The following is an 18,204-nucleotide window of genomic DNA, read 5'->3' on the forward strand; positions in this document are numbered from 1 at the left end:
ACCAGTTTGAGTCAAATATTCTTGGATAAAATATTCCCACGGTCACAATTTCACGTCAGAATCAGTTGACAAAGATTGAACTTTCATCTCAACCCACCATCAACGCAATAGCAGTCCTGCGAGCAACGTCAGGCTGTGAATACTAAGTATTGCAACAAAACAACGTGAGAAGGCGGTGCTCTGGCACCATAGTGGCCATGGCTTCGACCGTTGATAACAAACTGACCCTTGCCGGGGTGGCGGACCGTAGTTTGTCAGCCGCAAAATTCTTTATTTCCCTGCGTCTAATGGCATGACTGCATTGACTCAATTGTCCAATCACAGTCACGCCTCCTTCGTGTTGACAAAGTTCAAACACATTCGCGAAGCCGGAAAGCATTGAAAGATGCGAGAATGAAAGCCATAGTAAACAAACTTTTGCACATTTATGCCGCTTTTATTAGTTAATAGGATTTTGTACGTAGTAGGCTGTTCGCGATCGTAACTGTATTTATCAAGCCTTCAAGGAATTAACATTAATTATGCAAATAATTTTTTTTCCCGTAGTTTATCAAGCGCAATTTTTTTTTATTCCCCTGGGTCTCCAGACGGGAGTGTTTTCTCTCAAATGCTAATAATTAAATTTCACTGGCTTCAGTAGGTCCAGCCACAAAATATTCGTAGCCCAATATCCTTCGTGAACAAAGATAGATAGATAGATAGATAATTTATTTACAAAAAGCTTTGCAGCCAAAGGGCTGAATTATGCTAAATTGACAATATGAAATCGAATAATCGTAAAACACTAAATATGCCTAATAAATATATAACTTACAAGCAAAAAAAGCAAAAGATGAATACAAAGATGATGATAAATAGAGAAGCAGAAACTTAGTATAATAACTAATACGTAGAACTGCTGTATCTTCAAAGCATTAGATAAAATGGCCTGCGTAGCCTACCAACCCTAAACCATATTAGTTGATCCTATATAAATATACTCCTGAATATATGACTTTATATACTGTATATATAAAAATATAACTTAGTATATAATATAATGCGTAGAACAGCTATAACTTCAAAGCATTGGATAAAATGAAACTGTCCCTAAACCTATTAGTGTTATACTTAATGTGGAACTTGCGCTTTCTCCAAACATTTACTGAGTTGTTGTTTAGTTCAGGCAAGAGTTCATGAAGTCTGTGGTCGTCTTTTTCTAGGATCTCCTTGAAAAGCTTGCTTGTCAGTTCTTGTCGACGATCTTTTAGTAATGGAAGCTCGGCCTTTACAAGGGCCTCTTGGTATGAGCGGGGAGAGTAGATAATGCGCATTGCGCGCTTTTGACTGGCTTTCAGGTCATGCGAAAGGTAAGCAGGCAAACTGTTATGGAATACTGGGCAGCTGTTCTCCAATATTGGGCGAATGTAGGGACAGAAAAATTGTGTTAGTTCACGAGGCTCCACTCCTGAGCGTTTCAGTTGAACAAGACAGTAGAGGCGTTTCCTGGCCTTCTTAATTACTTCATCCACATGTACATTCCACTTGAGATCGCATGAAACATGTAGACCAAGAATCTTAGCACTTCCGATTAGACTTGATTGGTTTGTTTTTAATTATGATAGGCAGGATTTGATTACTGTTTGCACGGCTGAAGCATATTCTGAGTTCCTTACATTTAGATTCGTTCAATTGAAACTTCTCCTCTGCAGCGCATCTAGATAGTCCACAGCTGACTGGATGGAACTGGGCTGGTCCGGCAGGTTTCTTTTACAGGTCACAGGCATTGTTTTACTTATACAGAAAGCATCCCAAACATTCATAGTAGCTAACTTTAGGCCTAAAAACTTTTATTTAGGCCTAATTAGGCCTAAGGTGAGCTTTTCTGACTGTTTAGGATGCTTTCTGTATTAGTAAAGCATTGACCCGTGACCTGTGACCTGCAAAAGAAATCTGCCGGGGCTGGTCTCTCGGTACAAAACTATAAAAGCAAGGTGACACACGCTAACACCAACCCGGTGTGGCCAACACATCACGCATGCGCACAACCAAATCACCCGGTCAATTAGCAGCCATGGACAGCTGTTTCGGCCTTTTGGGCCTCATCAGCATGGCGTAGCTAAAATACCAGGCGGGTGTGTTTAGCACCTTGCTTTTATTGTTGTTTTTAATTTACGTGACACACCGATCTCTTAATGTGATCCTCCTTCCCACACGCTTGCCGTGAGAGAACAGTTTTGCTGTTCCCAACCCAGCTTATCACATCTTTGGCATGTGAAGCTGCCAGTTAAAGGGGTGCTAAACACACCCGCCTGGTATGTTAGCTACGCCATGCTGATGAGGCCCAAAAGGCCGAAACAGCTGTCCATGGCTCCTAATTGGCCGGGTGAAATGGTTGTGCGTATGCGTGATGTGTTGGCCACACCGGGTTGGTGTTAGCGTGTGTCACCTTGCTTTTATTGTTGTCTCTCGGTACACACTCTGAAATAGTCGTATAATCCACGTATTTCCACAGATCAACATTTTTGGACATTTAAGTGGTGAATCATGATAAGTTTAGTCACAATGCAATTACAGCATTTATTCTTTAAGAAACAACCAGGGACCAAGCTTTGTTCCCTGTGGAAGACCAGGCGGCACAGCACCCCACTCTGAGTAACAATCATTCCCAAGCTTAACACGTTGCTTGCGACAAGTCAGAAAGTCCGTAATCCACGCAACAATAACAGCAGGAAGGTCGAACAGCTGAAGTTTTTGGACCAAAATGTGGTGGTCAATTAAATCAAAGGCCTCAGCTGAAGTGTAACAGAACCACTCTAACTGTCGCACCATTTTCATTGGTCGATCTATTCCATGAATGCAGCATACTAATTAGAGCCTGAGTAGTACATGAGTCGGGGATGGTTCCAAACTGACGTGGGTCAACTTTACGCAGCACAGCCGGTTTCACAAAGAGGTCTACCACTAACTCCTCAGCCAACTTAGACAAGATAGGTGTCAATCATATTGGACGCAAGTGTTTATTAATTTCGTAAACAAGTTTTAACTTAGGTATAGGCACAACAGTGGCTTGCTTCCATGACAGCGGCACACAGCACTCCTTGAAGGAGGAGTTTAGGACGTCCGTAACAACAGGGGCTAGCAGGTCAGCGTTTTCTTTAATTAATTAAGGAGCCAAGAAGGGATGTTGTCGGGATCGTCGTCGGGACCGTAGTCGGGACCAGTGCATGGCTTTCGTTGGATTAAGCGATGCCAGATACTTGAAAACAGAATCTATAGATACAGCAACAGTTTCGATCTCACTTCTTGTTGGCATGTTAGCTGGTGTGTTAGCTGGCGACAAGGGTGTAAAGCCGCTCATAGTACATGTATCTAGGAAGCCCTTGTTTATGGTGTTTGCAAGCGCTTCCATGTTACTCCAACTGGACACATATTTAAATTAGTTGTTAACTTCAATACGTTGAAGGACCGTCGCGCGATTTTCGCGAGAAGCGGCAGACATCCCACTTATCTTCTTACCCTCGTTCCACCAGACCTTAGGTTTACAGTCTTCCAGATGTTCCACTGTAGCTTCGTAGTATTTGGCGCGACACGATTTACGTAACCGGTTGACATGCGCGATTCTTCAATTGATGAAAGAGTGTTACATCACCACAGGAGAGAGCTTTTTGTCGATCCTGGATAAGTGTTGTGAGTTGGTTATTCATCCAAGGAGGTTCGTTTAGTAATATGGGCTTAGTTTTCACAGGAAGCAAGATCTCCATACCAGTTTTAATTATCGTCTCCAGCATCTCTACCTTCTCTTTACACGAGTCTTCCATTAACGAGTGCTTTAACATCAACTTCCGCATGGCTAGGCGATTTGTTGGTTTAAGGTCTCTAGATTTCAAAGAAACCTTTTGACTTGGAAGATCTAGCCTTGACGTCGATCAGGATGGACCGTCACACAATAGTGATCAGAAAGCCCAAAAGGCCGGGGGAAGCTTCTTAGGGGCATCATAGAGCGAGGCCAATTGAAGGGTGCTTACCATTTACCCAAAAAATCCGGAAATTTCGGTTTGAGGTCAAATGGAAAGGCAATTTTCCGGAAAATCTTTTCGGAAATTGTGGACAACCTCCAGAGGTAGTCTTTTTTTTGCCGTTCCGGAACGGAATTCGCAAAATGCTCTTACCATTTGCGAGAATTCTTCCATTTCCAGGCCCTTTCTCACGAGATCGAGTAAAATATGCGGGATGAAGTGGTAAGCACCATTCTCATCCGGTTGGGCATTAAATTCAGAAAATCGCTTACCTTTATGCAACGATCACTCCATCCGGATTATTTGGCTAAATGGTAAGCATTCTTGACTCTTTTTAAGCACTCGCTGAAGCACTAGATCCAATTTGCTTTGCCCGCGAGTCGAAACTGGACGATTTGCTTCAGACCAAAGCCATTTTTGATACGAGTGATGTTTAATTTATTGAAATCACCTGCGATGATGATTCCACAGTCAAAGTTTATTTGCATGTCAATATATATTCCTTGAAGGCTTGAGTCAATGCAGTCATGTCGGGAGACCCAGGGGAAGGCAGCCAGTGATCCAGCCGTGGTGTGGGGCAAGGAACGAGGCGGCGAGCGGGCTTGAGTTAAATCAGGGTGATGGGCTCCTGGTTAAATGGAATACGTTTTTCACCCGATGGAAATTACCAAGGACATTTCCGGCAATTTGTTGTAAATGGTAAAGAACCATTGTATCAGGCGTACCTTTTCGCGCCCTCTCAAAAGAAAAGTACGCCTGATCGCAGGTTTCAAAAGAGCCTGCTTTTAGGCTATTGCTGGTTTTCACTCACGTGATCAACAGCCATGTTTTTCAACGAAAACAAAAGGAAGCGTTTGCATAATAATAGAGTTAAATAGGACATTTGCATGATGACGCCATATGACTACAAGTACCAGAATCCTTCAGGTTTCGCTTGTGTCATGTTAATTAGAGTTATTGTTATTTTTACCCTACTGGGAATGCAAAATTTAAATATGAAAAGAAAAACAAACTGAATTGTGGTAGTTGTAGTCAAATGACGCCGTCGTGAAAATTGCCTATTCCCGGAGGATTTGGTCGGGGCACCAACATGGCCGCCTTTCCTTTGTTTTGGGCACCAACATGGCGGTCGTGACGTCATGTGAAAACCGAGAATTGATTACCACATACCTCCCCCACCCCTCCCCTCCCACCTCTCCCCAACACACTCACGCAAGAAAGTTAATTTATTGATTGATTGACAGGCGCTTTTCTCTGCACCAATGAAAACACACTCATTCTGTATTTTATTTGGGGTGGCCCACACTTTTCCAAGGCTGCTTATTTGACACACGTGCTGATCGTACGGATTCTGCATTACTTCTTACCTAAATTAATTGAGGCTGGGTAGGCTTATTTTCTCATTTTGTCGTTTGGCGAGCACGGCAATGGCGAAACCAAAAGTTTTTTTCGATATCTCCATCGGTGGCTATTCTTCCGGACGCATTATATTTGAAGTGAGTGTAAGATCGCGCATGAGATATTCTTGACGTTTGTTCGCTATTCTGTATCTTCGTTTCAACACTTTTTTTTCCCTTCCTACACAGCTGAGGGCCGATGTTGTCCCAAGGACGGCAGGTATGCATTATTTTTCACAGCGCTTTGAAGTTAAGTTTGAAAACAATAAGCTTAGATAGGGCTTGCTTGAGCGTATTAAGTTGTACTGTGTATTGCAAACTGCACTCGATACAGCTCAGTACTTTTACATTCACATTTTGCAGAAAGTTCGTCCAATATTTGCATTGCGAGGAATATGCCGTCTTCGAAAAACTCTTATGCATACAAATATTTTGGTTTAGGAATGGCGTTTAAAGTGGGAGGTCACTGTTCACACGTTTCCTAACCATAGATTTAGCATAACAGTGAAGTCGCCCCACCTTTAATCCTGTATAACTTAATAAGTCGCCCTACTTGATCACTTATGAAGGCTTCCTCCTTGTAAGCAAATGTCTTCATAAACAGAAGCTTGTTTATGTATATGAAAGTATTAAATTCATACTCTTTTTTTTCTTCATTAAAATATGACCTCGGTGCATGATCCAAAATAGTGTTACGGACTCTCGAAATTGTGATAAAGTTGATAAATTTTACCGCCACTAAGATGTCATGTGTCAAGTGACCCATGTGCCACAACGATCAAATGTTCTTTGGGTATAACATAAGCAACAAGCTTGCTTAAAGTGGTTTTACGGCAATTTACCCAATCACATTTATTTATTTATTTATTTATTTATTTCTGGTGGTTCAATGACAATAAACAACATAACCATAGGGATAGTCTAGAAGAAAGTCATAGACCCCATGCAAAGGTAGACCACCTAAAAGACCACATTAAAAGAAACAATCTAAAAATGAAGAATACCCCGCCGCATACTTGCATGTGAATGGCATGTATGGTTGCCTCCCCCCCCCCCCCCAGGGATTTTTTACAGAAAATGCCGAGGAGGCATCATTGTCGTCTGCGTGTAAAGTGGTATAGTATTGTGTATTATAGTTGTTAAAAACTGAACTACAGATGCATGTATCAGATTGAGAGCATTTTCATTCGCTCGCTGGACACAGGCTATCAATTCATATATGTCGGCCCAACTTCAAAAAATCTGCTGCACGGCAACTGATTCTTTGAATTGGACCAAACAATTTTCATTTCCATGAATTGGTCGTTCATCGGCTGTCCAAAATACACGCAGGATTTGCACTCCGACGCCCGTCGGCCGATAAATCAGGCCGACAATCGTACTGTGTAAACCGGCCTTAAAATTTTGCATGGTCGCTCAATAATCCCTCGTGTGTTTTGTATCTTTAATATTCATTTTGTTTATGAATGTCCTCTTTTTCAGTTTAAAGAAATTATTACTCTACTGTCCAAAATGTTTCGCGTCTCTTCAGGTGTCTGTTGTATAATTCGCATGAGCTTTTGTGTATGTTTCAGAGCGAATGTTTGTTTCCCGGGTTCCCAGATTCGAAAATATAAACTAAACATGATCACAGTGATTGTTGTGAGTTGTAAGTTAAGTTATTTCCAACGCAGATGAATATCATGGCCTTGGCGCGACCTTGTAATAGAATATTAGAATTTCCACTTTACGGGAAGACAAAAAAGGTTGTCCGCAAATTTTGAAAATCTTTCCAGAAAAAGGTGCCGTTTCATTTAATTTTCACCCGAAATTTTGGAAAATTGCATCCTTTAATTTGTTGAGATGATTGACAACAGCAGTGTCATGCAACATTTGTGACCTCTCATGCGAAAATGTTCCTAATGACTAGTTGTTCTGATGCGTGAAGTAGTGGTGAATTCTTTGTGAGAACGGAAAGGGAAGTCGTTCTCACAAGTTAAGGAGTCGTTCTTAAGTGATAGTGACTTGTGTGAACAGAATTGGAAGTTGTTTGCTTTCCTCAAGCCGACGTTCAAAATAACAGGCACTCATGAGAATGGCTCTGGTTATTCATGAGGGAAAGAAAAAATGTTGAGTTTTCGGTTGCAACCTTTGTTTGCCATTCAAGCAACTCAAGCAACAGGAGACGATCAAGTGAGAAGTTGTGTGGTTTCACAGGCCACCGCGTTACTTGCTTTGCAAAACACTGTTGTAAATCTTTAACAACACCTCAAGCAATAATGGGAAGGTTAATGCTGGAAGGACAGAAATGAAGCTGCTGGAGAACGGCTATAATAACTGTTCTCATGAATATGCGTAGCTTCAAAGTAAAGCAACTATTTGTGACACGTTGATCAGAACTGTTGTTGTTGTCTTTATTCTCTTGACGGCTAATGTTTTGTGAAATTTAAAACATTCATCTTAGATATACTATAGTAGTCAGACTGTGGGTTGATAAACATAGGATCAATCAGGGTCTGCCTCATCATTTTTACCTGGGTTAGGTAGTAGATTATAGAAATCAGACTCCATTGCCTCATGAAATATTCTAGACCAGATACTATTGACAAAGATGAATTCCCTATCATCTAAATTATAGAAAGGTAACAGTTGAAGTGTATTAATGAGATCGAATTAATTGTATATTCAGAGACTCCTTGATCAATACATAACTTAATTAAATCACTATCTATTACTTATCTGGTCAAGATAATCCTTAAATTCCTCATGAGTTATAAAAGCTTGAGTGGGAGACGTTTCATTCACTTTCAACATGATCTTGCCATTACTGGTCCACAAATATTTAACGTTGTTCCTCCACTTGCATTCTTTTATTCCCCGAAGAACCTTTTTCAGTAATTAGGCAAAGACTCGCTAATGTAGATCTTACTATTTCCAGGATTGTTCGTCTCTGTAACTGAAGGTAAGTGACTGGTGTTTTTTCCAACCAAGTTCTTTCATTTCTTGTATACTTCATCCCTCTTCTCTCTTCGGAGAAATTTGACTATCAAACTATTTTTTACTTTCTGTGAATCAGGAAGCCTGTGAGCTACAGCAATGTCACTGTCTTTAATCTCTACTCCAATAAGAGAACCAATTTCTTTTGACAATCTGTTTCGAGTTGTCAAGAGACTTAATTGGGACACCAGTAACTTCCAGACAGTCCCTTCACAAGTACTGCTGCTTTTTATCCAGTGAGCATTCCATTTGGTAAAGAATCTCTTCGTGTTTACGAGTCGTTTCTGCTAACTCGTCCTGTTTGTCTTCGGAGTAAATCTGTGACCTCCTTGTATTTCTTATGAAGCTTCATTTTTTGACCTTTGGAACTTTGCAGGGCTTTTTTTGGTTTGTGACCCTTTGGAAAAGTAGCTTCCCACGAAAACCCCCCACCTCTCGGAAAATACTGCCCTTTAACCCCCTCTCTCCCACGGAATTTCCAATGATCTTCCGTGGTGGGGGTATGGATATTTTCTGGAACCACACATTGCATCTTTCGATCCCCACTTTGATGCTTCATTTCAGCGCTTGTATCTCTGTCTTGATTTCTCGCCTAGTGCTAGGCAAAAATTCGTCTTTCCACATTCCTCTTGACTCTTGACTCCTGGGGTTTCCCCATTGATGAGTAATATTGTCTGGCAGACAGAGTAAAATACTAGGTCTGGCTGGTTTAGGCCAGTGTGGGCGTCGGGGTTAATTGATCAGCTCGATCGTGCAAAACATAGTTTTGCATGTCCTTTTTTCAGTTGAATTGGTTTCGATAATTGCAATGTTCTCGAAAAGCCCGCAATCAAAATAAAAAAATCAAGAATAAATCTTTCATCTCTTCAAAAGTAGTCGCAACTGTTGAGATGCATTTGTTTGTTTCCACTGCCCCGTGAGATCTTCATTAGCAGAGATCACACATCATGATTCAAATTATAGAGAAAAAGATTCTGATGTCTTGTTTGGATCAGATGATGAGCTTGATGGTATGTGTTTATGCAAATTACTGTTACTCTAATGTGCGTGGTTCTTGCTGTACAACTCCCTGTTTCCTGGTTTGGTCCTCGAGGATGGTGAAATAACGGCATTGTTCCATATTTGTATGCAGTCAAACTCGGCCTTTTGGCCATGGAAAATGCTGTATTTGGGATTTGAGATTCCACTTGAGTGAGACACAGCGCAAGTCTCCGGAGATTTACGGCAAGTGTTCTTTATTGTCCGAGTACAGTGGCTACGACAAGAATAATTTTATAAGAAGGCGACATAGAGGTCAACCCTGGTCCTCAGAACATAATTTCCAGCAATTATTTATCTGATCTGCATGATCTCTCTACTTCAGGACAGAGTTTAATATTTGCGTCTTTATTGAATGATTATGTGGTGGACAGCAGCTTTGACTTTTACACTTTAACCGAAACATGGCTTAACGTGAATGACGATGCTGTTAGAAACTAATCATGCCCTGGTGGCTATAAACTCTTGGACCATCCCCGAGTTGGCCGTAGATGTGGAGGTACTGCCTTACTGCACCGTAACTCGTTATCCGTAGAAATCCTGGAGGGTGGCGAATGCAACTCGTTTGATTTCTCGGAATGGTCTGCCGAATCTCCAGATCACAATATTCATATTGTTATTGTATACAGGTTACCTTATTGTGAGGAATATAGAGCCGCCACAGCTTCATTTTTTGATGAGTTTGCAGAGTATGTTCAAACAAAATTATTGTGCAACCAAGATCTATTGGTGTTAGGCGATTTCATTATCCACATGGATGTTCTCAACAATAAAGATGCTTTAAAGCTTATGGATCTGTTAGTCTGTTGGTCTCGCTCGCAACATGTAAAAGATCCAATTCATATCCATGGCCACACCCTGGATCTAGTCATCTCTGGCCAATCCAACAACATCATTTGGGGCACACCCTTCTGTTGATCGCCTCACGTCAGACCATGGTGCTGTGCACTTCACTGTCAACTCCAATAGACCACCTTTGGCAGTGAGGTCGGTGTTGTATAGGATCTTTCGACTTGAGGGTCTTCCAATCGGATGTAGCTGCCTCTGATTTATGCATGAATCCCCCTGATGACTTGAATGATCAAGCAGCCTGTTACAACGATACATTAAGAGGGATTCTGGACAAACATGCACCTCTAGTGACACGTACTATCTTAGAAAGACCACGGGTTCCATTGTTCACAGAGGAGATCCAGGACTGGCTGAAAAAAAGTGAAGAAGGAGCAAGGCTCCTCAACTGTTTTTTCTTAGTGGAGGTATTGTGGGGTTATGTAATGCCAAAAATCATGCAAAATTTCAAGCGGATCGCTTGAAAGCCAGATGTTTGCCAACTTGTGGAAAAAGTTACAACTTTGTTGCATGCATGTTTACTTTTGCAGACTTGATAAGCAGGTTTGGCCGATGAAAGTGCTCGTAGAGCTTTATTTTACTACATAACTGAACAGTGTTGACAATTCAAAGAGCGTGATATAAACAGATAAAAGTTTATGATGAATGGTGAACGAAATTTCCTTTCAGTGAATTAGGAATAGCAAGTATGTGGAGAAATGGATACGTTGCGATGATTGACATGAATATACTGTAAAACAATTGAGATGAAGAGTAAAGTTTGATTTTGTTTGGACTTGAGGCATTGGAATTGTCTAGCTGTGCTACAGATGTTTGAGCTCTTGCACCTCGGCCACTGGTGTTATTTTGTTATGATTTCAGATTGGCCTTTCCCATGTCAACGCCAAACGTCGTTGAATAATGATTTGCCCAGTATGAAAATTACAGCTGAGAAATTGACGTGGTGCGATGATGGAGAGGTGAAATTCGAGTTTCATTTTGACCTGGGACGATAGAATTTTTTAGCAGTGCTGTAGGCGGTTGTGCTCTTATTGACTTAATATTTTGTTTTTATATTGTCCTTTCCTACTCCCTCTCCAATATCACTCTGCTGGTTACCTAAACTAAAGATGTTCAGTTCCTTGTTCAGAAAGCATTGAAAACATTCTTCAAGAGCATTGTAAGTGTTGAAAAGTGTTGGAAATCATGAAGAACCGTTAAAAACTTTGGCATTGTGAAAAGGCGTTGGAAAAATCAGCACAAACTGGAAAAAAGTTTAAACCCATTAAAGCCGTTAGAGAAACTGCTAGCTACCTGTTGGTTAGCTGTGTACCTTTTCGTGTGAGAGGTCACAAGATTTGACAGAACTACATTATCGGTCAGAAGTAACCTTACAGGGAAGGCATTCGTGGAACACCAAGGCGAATGGAATGCTATGGGAAAACAAAAGGAATTCCAAAATTTCTTATGGAGAGGAATGTGTTTGGAAGAACACTTTTTTCCATATAGAATGCATTAATATAGTTAATATAGAATGTGTTCTTTTATATTTTCTGGAACCACGCAATTTTCAGAAACAGCATAACAAAGATGACAGAAGATTCTGTTGAAACATGTTTTTTAGAAACATTGTTTCTTAAAGTAATATCTTCCTTTAAAAACGATTCAAAGGGGTTTTTTTTTTTTCAGGTCTAAAACCCTTTGACGTTTTGCCTCTTGCTCGTGAAAACAGCAAAAAAAGCTGCATTATTGCCTTCTGCTGACAACTTGATAATAAACAAGCACAATGCAGTCTCAATTAAATTTTAATAGCACTTCTCTTTTAAATGAAACCTTTTGAAATATTGTTGCAGCTAACTGATCTTCACCATGAGGAATTTGCATGTCGATGCTCTAAATCTGTTCTCGTTCCTGCAGTGTTTCCGAAAATGAACAAACAACTTGGGACGATGAGTTGTTATAGTTTAATTGAACTGAAAAAAAAAAAAAATTGAATCCTACCTCTTTCGCTGGGCTTTTACTGGGGCTAAATCAGAGGGAATTGGTGCTAAATGAATGTAAACAGTGTTAAACAATATCAACGAAACAATGACAGCTGTTTTACTTTACCAACTCCATGGTTGCCTGGTAATGAATGAATTTGAATAATTATCCAAATGGCGGGAATATTATCATAATTTTCTAGGTTGAGGGAGAATATGAAAATTGTTATGTTGGTAACTTACATGATAGTGAATCCAAACAAACGGGGTACAGTGAACCAGTATGCAATAAAGAATGTCCAGGATGAAATAAACACAGCGTCTAATAAAAAACAGAACAGAACTTTAGAGTCAGTTAGTAGTTAGTCTTCAGTTAGATGGTTTCATGAAACGGTTAGAACATTATCTTCATCTGTTAGAATGTTAGCTTCATCCGTCCGTTACTTTTATCAGTCAGGGTCTTTTCCTCGTCTGTTAGAGCTGCAGTCTTATCCCTCAGAGTTAATTCATCCTGTTAGGCAAATTTTGCTATCTGGTGGCAAATCAATTCTGTATTGATTGTTCGGGAACAAATGCTTCCTGAGTGTCATTTAACAATAAGAGTCTGATCAAGCAATGACTTTATACATGACTTAGGTTACCTTTTTAAATTGGTTCAACCGTGTTCTCCTTACTATAATTTATCGCTTCAAGGAGCAATTATTACCTTCTGTAACCATTTGGAGGTTTGAAAATTCAACAAGTTGTAAAAACAAGTTGTACCCCATAGGATCTTTGTAGGGGGGCAAAATTACGAGGAGGCATGTACCTTTGGTAAAATGAAAGGTATGCCTAAATGGGAAACATTAAAGAATTTATGTTGTGTTCCTTAATGTGATGCTAACTGTATTTTCAGAAAACTTCCGTGCATTGTGCACTGGTGAAAAGGGATTTGGTTTTAAGCAAAGTCAATTCCACAGAATTATCCCTGGCTTTATGTGCCAGGTAAGTTCATGTTATGTTGTTGCAAAGAGAATTAACACAAATATATATCCTAAAGTGTTCTTGCTGTGGAGGAAGCACAGTGAATGAGCAGCAATCCTGATCAGAATTAAAATAATTTATATATATTTACTGAAGGGAAATCTTTCTAGTGTTGCTATAACTTTTTACCAGATTTTTACCAACTTGCTCCAGGTGCAATTTCTTGTTCAATGGCTGTGGATTAGTTTGCCGCAATCATAGTTCAAGACTGCCACAGATATTTTTATCTTCTTGCGGTCTAATTAAGCATTTTCATATAGCCTTAATGCTTTTACATCTATCTGGTGATTTAGTTAAGGATCAATGTGCAATGCAACAATGATGATAGGCAGAGTCATTACACAACATGTTACATGATGGACAGATGGTTTTCCAGTATTGTGGGTCCATTGGGTCGTAGTTATGTTATCTGCATAGACCACTTTCATAAATGGCGACCAACTTTACATTCTTTTGTATTTATTTTAAATAGACCTTCTGCCCTGGTTTTGAAACAAATATTCTTTTGAAATTTGCTTCTTGTAGCGAGGCTAGTAGGGCTTATTAGCATTAAAACAAAAGAATAATTTATTTGGCCACCATTATGAAAGAGGTCTATGGTACTTATACATAATGGATTTGAATTGTGATCTGTAGGGTGCAAGAAAGTTGAAGGTCATTTGCTAAGGTGTTCCAGATTGTTTTTTTTTTATTGAAAAAAGATCTCTGAAAAGTAACAGTATTACCTGAACATTTCCTTGAAAAAAAAGATGCTGTTATATCTGGTAGTGTGAGTAACTAAGACTTGAGGAAGAACAGAAGAACTAACTTAAACCCCTTGACTCCTGGGGGTTCCCCATGGCTGAGTAAAATAGTCTGGCGTTAGAGTAAAATACCAAGTATGGCCGGTTTAGGTCTGTTCAGCAGTGAAAGGATTAACTGTGTCAGTTATGACTTCAAAGAATAAAATCAGATCTAAAAACTCATTCCAAGGCTGCTGCCTAACGGTTGCCTGGGGTGCCTTATTTGCTTTATGCACTTGTAAGACGTGCGAGCGAAAAACTAAAAAACAAACCACAAGGCGGTAAATACCGTATTTACCCGTGTATAAGTCGACCTTTTATGGCCTCAAAAGAAGCTCCAAAAATCGCCCTCAACTTATACACAGGTCAAAGACTTTGAGCCAAGTTCCAGCTAAGTAATTTATTCAAAATTAACTTAATAATGTTGTCTTGGGCATAACGAATGCAGTGGACAAAAGCCGACAAAAGACTTCAAAATAAATGACAAAAGACTTCAAAACGAATGTAAGCAATTCCAGTTGAAATGAAAAAGCATTTGTCCAACTCTAAATGTTGAAGATACTCACAAGCACAAATATGAACTAGACACTGGAATCTTTTGTTTTCCAAAGGCGGAAAGCTTTAAAAGGCATTTCTGTTTCTTCAAATAAAAACTCTATCGTTCAACGGCTTAGTAACCTGGCGCAATACCTCGTGTTTGCGTGCAAGCATCGTCACTTGTGTTGCGTGAAAATGCTGGTTGGTAATGAATGTTTTTTATTCTTTATACAAACCTGGCTGACTTAAATGCTTTTACAAACTTCGTATTGTTTGGTTTATGAGTTTTGTTTTGTTTGTCATTTGAGAAATTATAAGTCAAGGACCAATTAAACCTTGAACATTTTCGCATCGTTCCCAAGTTATTTTCAAAGATTGACTCCTGTTTCCTATGATGTTGTGCTTATCCTCTAAAGCCCTTTATCCTTGAACAACGAAACAGGTTAGTTTGAGGTTTACATGTTCGATTTTCTGAGAACTTTTTCAAAACTCAAGGACAAAATGCCCGCATATACAACAGATGCTGAAGGCCCTGAGGCCCTGATTTTTTTGTGTATCCACATTTCCAGAAATCGAAGAATACAAGATTAGTGTCCCATGAACCTCAAAAATGGGGGTTGACTTATACATGGGTAAATACGGTAATTTTCTGAAGTACACATTTGCTTTTTCTATTCCAACATGAAATGTTGATCAGTGACGGACAGGATTCAGAATTGACTACTATCTCCCTTGATCTTAAAGATAAACAGAGTTTAATAGCGATACTTCTTGTTTACAAATAGTGACGTTACTTTTCTTTTGATATTCAAATTTGCCAACCTTGGAAGGAAAGAAGTCATTGTTTCAACAGCCAATGAGGTTCTGGTTGGCAGTCCTGAATTTTTCAGTCTTCTTTACGCAGTTGCAAAAATTGTGATCATAACTGCGAGGATCATAGCTTCACTTGATTTCATATCTGCAGTTCATATATGATCCATTTCACATATCATTTCATTGTTGATTTATCAAGGATCATAGGCTGCTTCACTTGATTAATAACAATGGGCCATGTCATGAGAAATATCGCTATCAAATTGGAAATGTATGAGATTATTTTTTTTTACTTCATTTATAAATACTATGTTTACTGTCACAAGGTACACACCAGTTTTTGGTAAGTCATCTGTGGAACATTTACATCTTTTGTATAATTGTCATTAAACCACTGGTTTAATTAATTATTGGTAATTCTGGGCTCTTGAAAAAATGATTCGGGCTACTAACTTTTAATGTCAGAAGGCCGAAGGGCTCCTGGAAATTTTTCTTAGGCAGCAGCCTTGCATTTCAGTAGGAGATAAGTAATAAAGTTTCATAAGCCTTTCCTTTCGGGGCTACTGCAAAATGATCAATCGACTAACTTTAAGGAGTTTTGGTGTGGTGCCATATGGGGCATAATCTAGACGAACTTTGCTCTCTCAGCCCTCTGTGCGAAAATTGCTTTCCAGTTGATGTCGCAGGCTAGACTTGTACCCCTGCAAACTTGGTGGTGAACCAAAGTGGTGCATATTATTTTTCAGAATTTTGAAAATTCACTGAAAATTATTAAGGAAATAACAATCAGCTACAATTTTTTCAGCTATGTGATGAGGAAAAACAAGCATTTTGATGGCCTACAAGAATTTAGGGGTTAGGTGCACTTGTGTTCTATAAAAATGGCATTAAAATGCCATACTTTCATTCCCTCAACTCTGAAGTCCGATTGTTGGTATGTTTACCAATGATAAATCATTGATATCACTATCAGCTAAATGTACCGCAGCGTGTCACTAGGTAAAGCCCTGACCTTGTTTATTCTTGGATGTGAAATACTCATATCTGGGTGTTATTCCTGACAGGGTGGAGACTTCACACGGGGAAATGGGACTGGAGGCAAGTCAATTTATGGGGAAAAATTTGCCGACGAGAACTTCACGTTAAAGCACACTGGTCCAGGTATGAGTTTTCCATGCCGCTCTTAAATCGGCTTCAAAAAGTTAATCACCATAATCTTCAGTTCTGACAATTATTTTTGTCCAAAGTTATATTTATAGAGTCCTGGGGCCCATTTTTTTTTAAAGTCCTGAAAATTTTTTGTGCCCAAAGAAGTGTCCATAAAACTGTCATTTGCTAATTCTTAATTTCAGTGTCTTTTATAGCGCGGACACTTGAACCGTGAACATTAGACTTTCTTTTTATTTTTTAAGGAGCCAATCAGGCGAGTAATAAGACAATTGCCTGTACATTTTTCTGCTTTCTGGGTGTCAGAAAGAGTTGTACAAAAATTCACGAAAGAAGGTGACTTTAGATCATAAAAGAATGCAGTGGACCTTTCTGGTCCTTGAAAAGCACAATAATTACAAAATTTCATGGGGGACAAATAACTGCATTAGCTTTCACTGTGGGCATAAAGAAAAATGTGGCTGTCCAGATGAAAAGGATGCTTAGACCATTTCTTCCCAAACGTGTTTCAAAACAGTGTTTCAAACAAATTTAATTAAACACGTTTCAAACAGTTTCAAACATGTTCCAAATGCGTTTCAAACAACAACGTTTCATCACGTTTCAAAAACAAGTGTCACATTTCATTGCGTTTGAATCAGAAGAATTAACATGTGCATAATTATATTATCAGTTGGTTCTTCTGCATGAATTGCCTTAACAGTCTTTGTAAGTGTTGTCAAATATGAATGAATTTCACTTTTTTTCCAAACAATTCTGAAGGTAAATAATTTCAAGATCTTTGAAATGGAAATGAACGAAAGTACAAGTGTCTGTTTAGAACTTCGCTTGGATGCCAGAGGTTTTTTCTCTCTTAGGCCTGTTCCAAACGTCGTGCTACTGCTGTGCCGAACTCAAATGAAATTGTCATTTCAATTTAAGCAAGGCAGTAGCATGCCGTTTGAAACCATTAAGTGCAGCATGGCTGACTTAGGTTCGGCACGACTAGGTTTCAAACAGTGTGCTATTGTTGCGCCAAACTCAATTCATAAATTAATTTATTGTATTTTGCATTATTTGCATACTATTACGCTGGATGGCTGGTTTGTTTTGTCTTTTGAATTTGGCGCGACTGTATTAGGTTTGACGTTTGAAACCGCTGCTGCGACATCGTCGTGCCACTGCCAAGCCAAATTCGTTTGAGTTTGACACGGCATTAGCACAATGTTTGGAACAGGCCTTAGAGCGACGAAATGGCAAATCGTGAAGCGGTGAGAAAAACCGGTTTGCTGGTTCGTTTTTCTCCTTTGATCTTTCGTCTCCGAAAGATAGCAAAAAACCTATGGAATTTAGGAAAACCAGAAACCCTGCATTTGAAGAGGATTTGAGCGTAGTGGATAACGAGTATATTTTAGTCTAATGCGGGAGAGATATTTCAGATATATTTCTGTCAGTGTCACATCCTTGTCATGCAAACACATACTTTTAGTGAATTGTTTCTTCCCAGATGGCTTTAACGATGCTGAGAAGATCTTGCTAACTTTAAGAGCTAGGCTTTTCTTCAGTTAAAATAATGCCTTCACCGTTTTTGTGATATTGCTATTTTAGAGATAGACACATTGCTCTGGAAACAGCATTTACTTTTTACATTGAATTGTCACGTGTGACCCGGCAGAATCTGCAA

The 18,204-nt window shown here is 39.4% G+C and overlaps 1 protein-coding gene and 1 pseudogene across 1 annotated transcript in view; one reads left to right on the forward strand and one right to left on the reverse strand.

Annotated features, from left to right (window-relative positions):
* Positions 1-5,270: 5,270 nt before the first annotated feature.
* Positions 5,271-18,204, forward strand: part of LOC138032474 (peptidyl-prolyl cis-trans isomerase-like) — a 22,176-nt gene continuing 9,242 nt past the window's right edge. Inside the window, exons 1-4 of the mRNA XM_068880176.1 lie at positions 5,271-5,494; positions 5,585-5,615; positions 13,115-13,203; positions 16,439-16,535. Coding sequence (XP_068736277.1) covers positions 5,426-5,494; positions 5,585-5,615; positions 13,115-13,203; positions 16,439-16,535 — 286 coding nt within the window. The 5' untranslated portion in view covers positions 5,271-5,425. The remainder of the gene's footprint in view (positions 5,495-5,584; positions 5,616-13,114; positions 13,204-16,438; positions 16,536-18,204) is intronic.
* Positions 5,633-9,483, reverse strand: LOC138033250 (uncharacterized; annotated as a pseudogene).

The sequence above is a fragment of the Montipora capricornis genome, chromosome 14 (assembly GCF_036669925.1).
Source record: "Montipora capricornis isolate CH-2021 chromosome 14, ASM3666992v2, whole genome shotgun sequence".
Lineage (NCBI taxonomy): Eukaryota > Metazoa > Cnidaria > Anthozoa > Scleractinia > Acroporidae > Montipora > Montipora capricornis.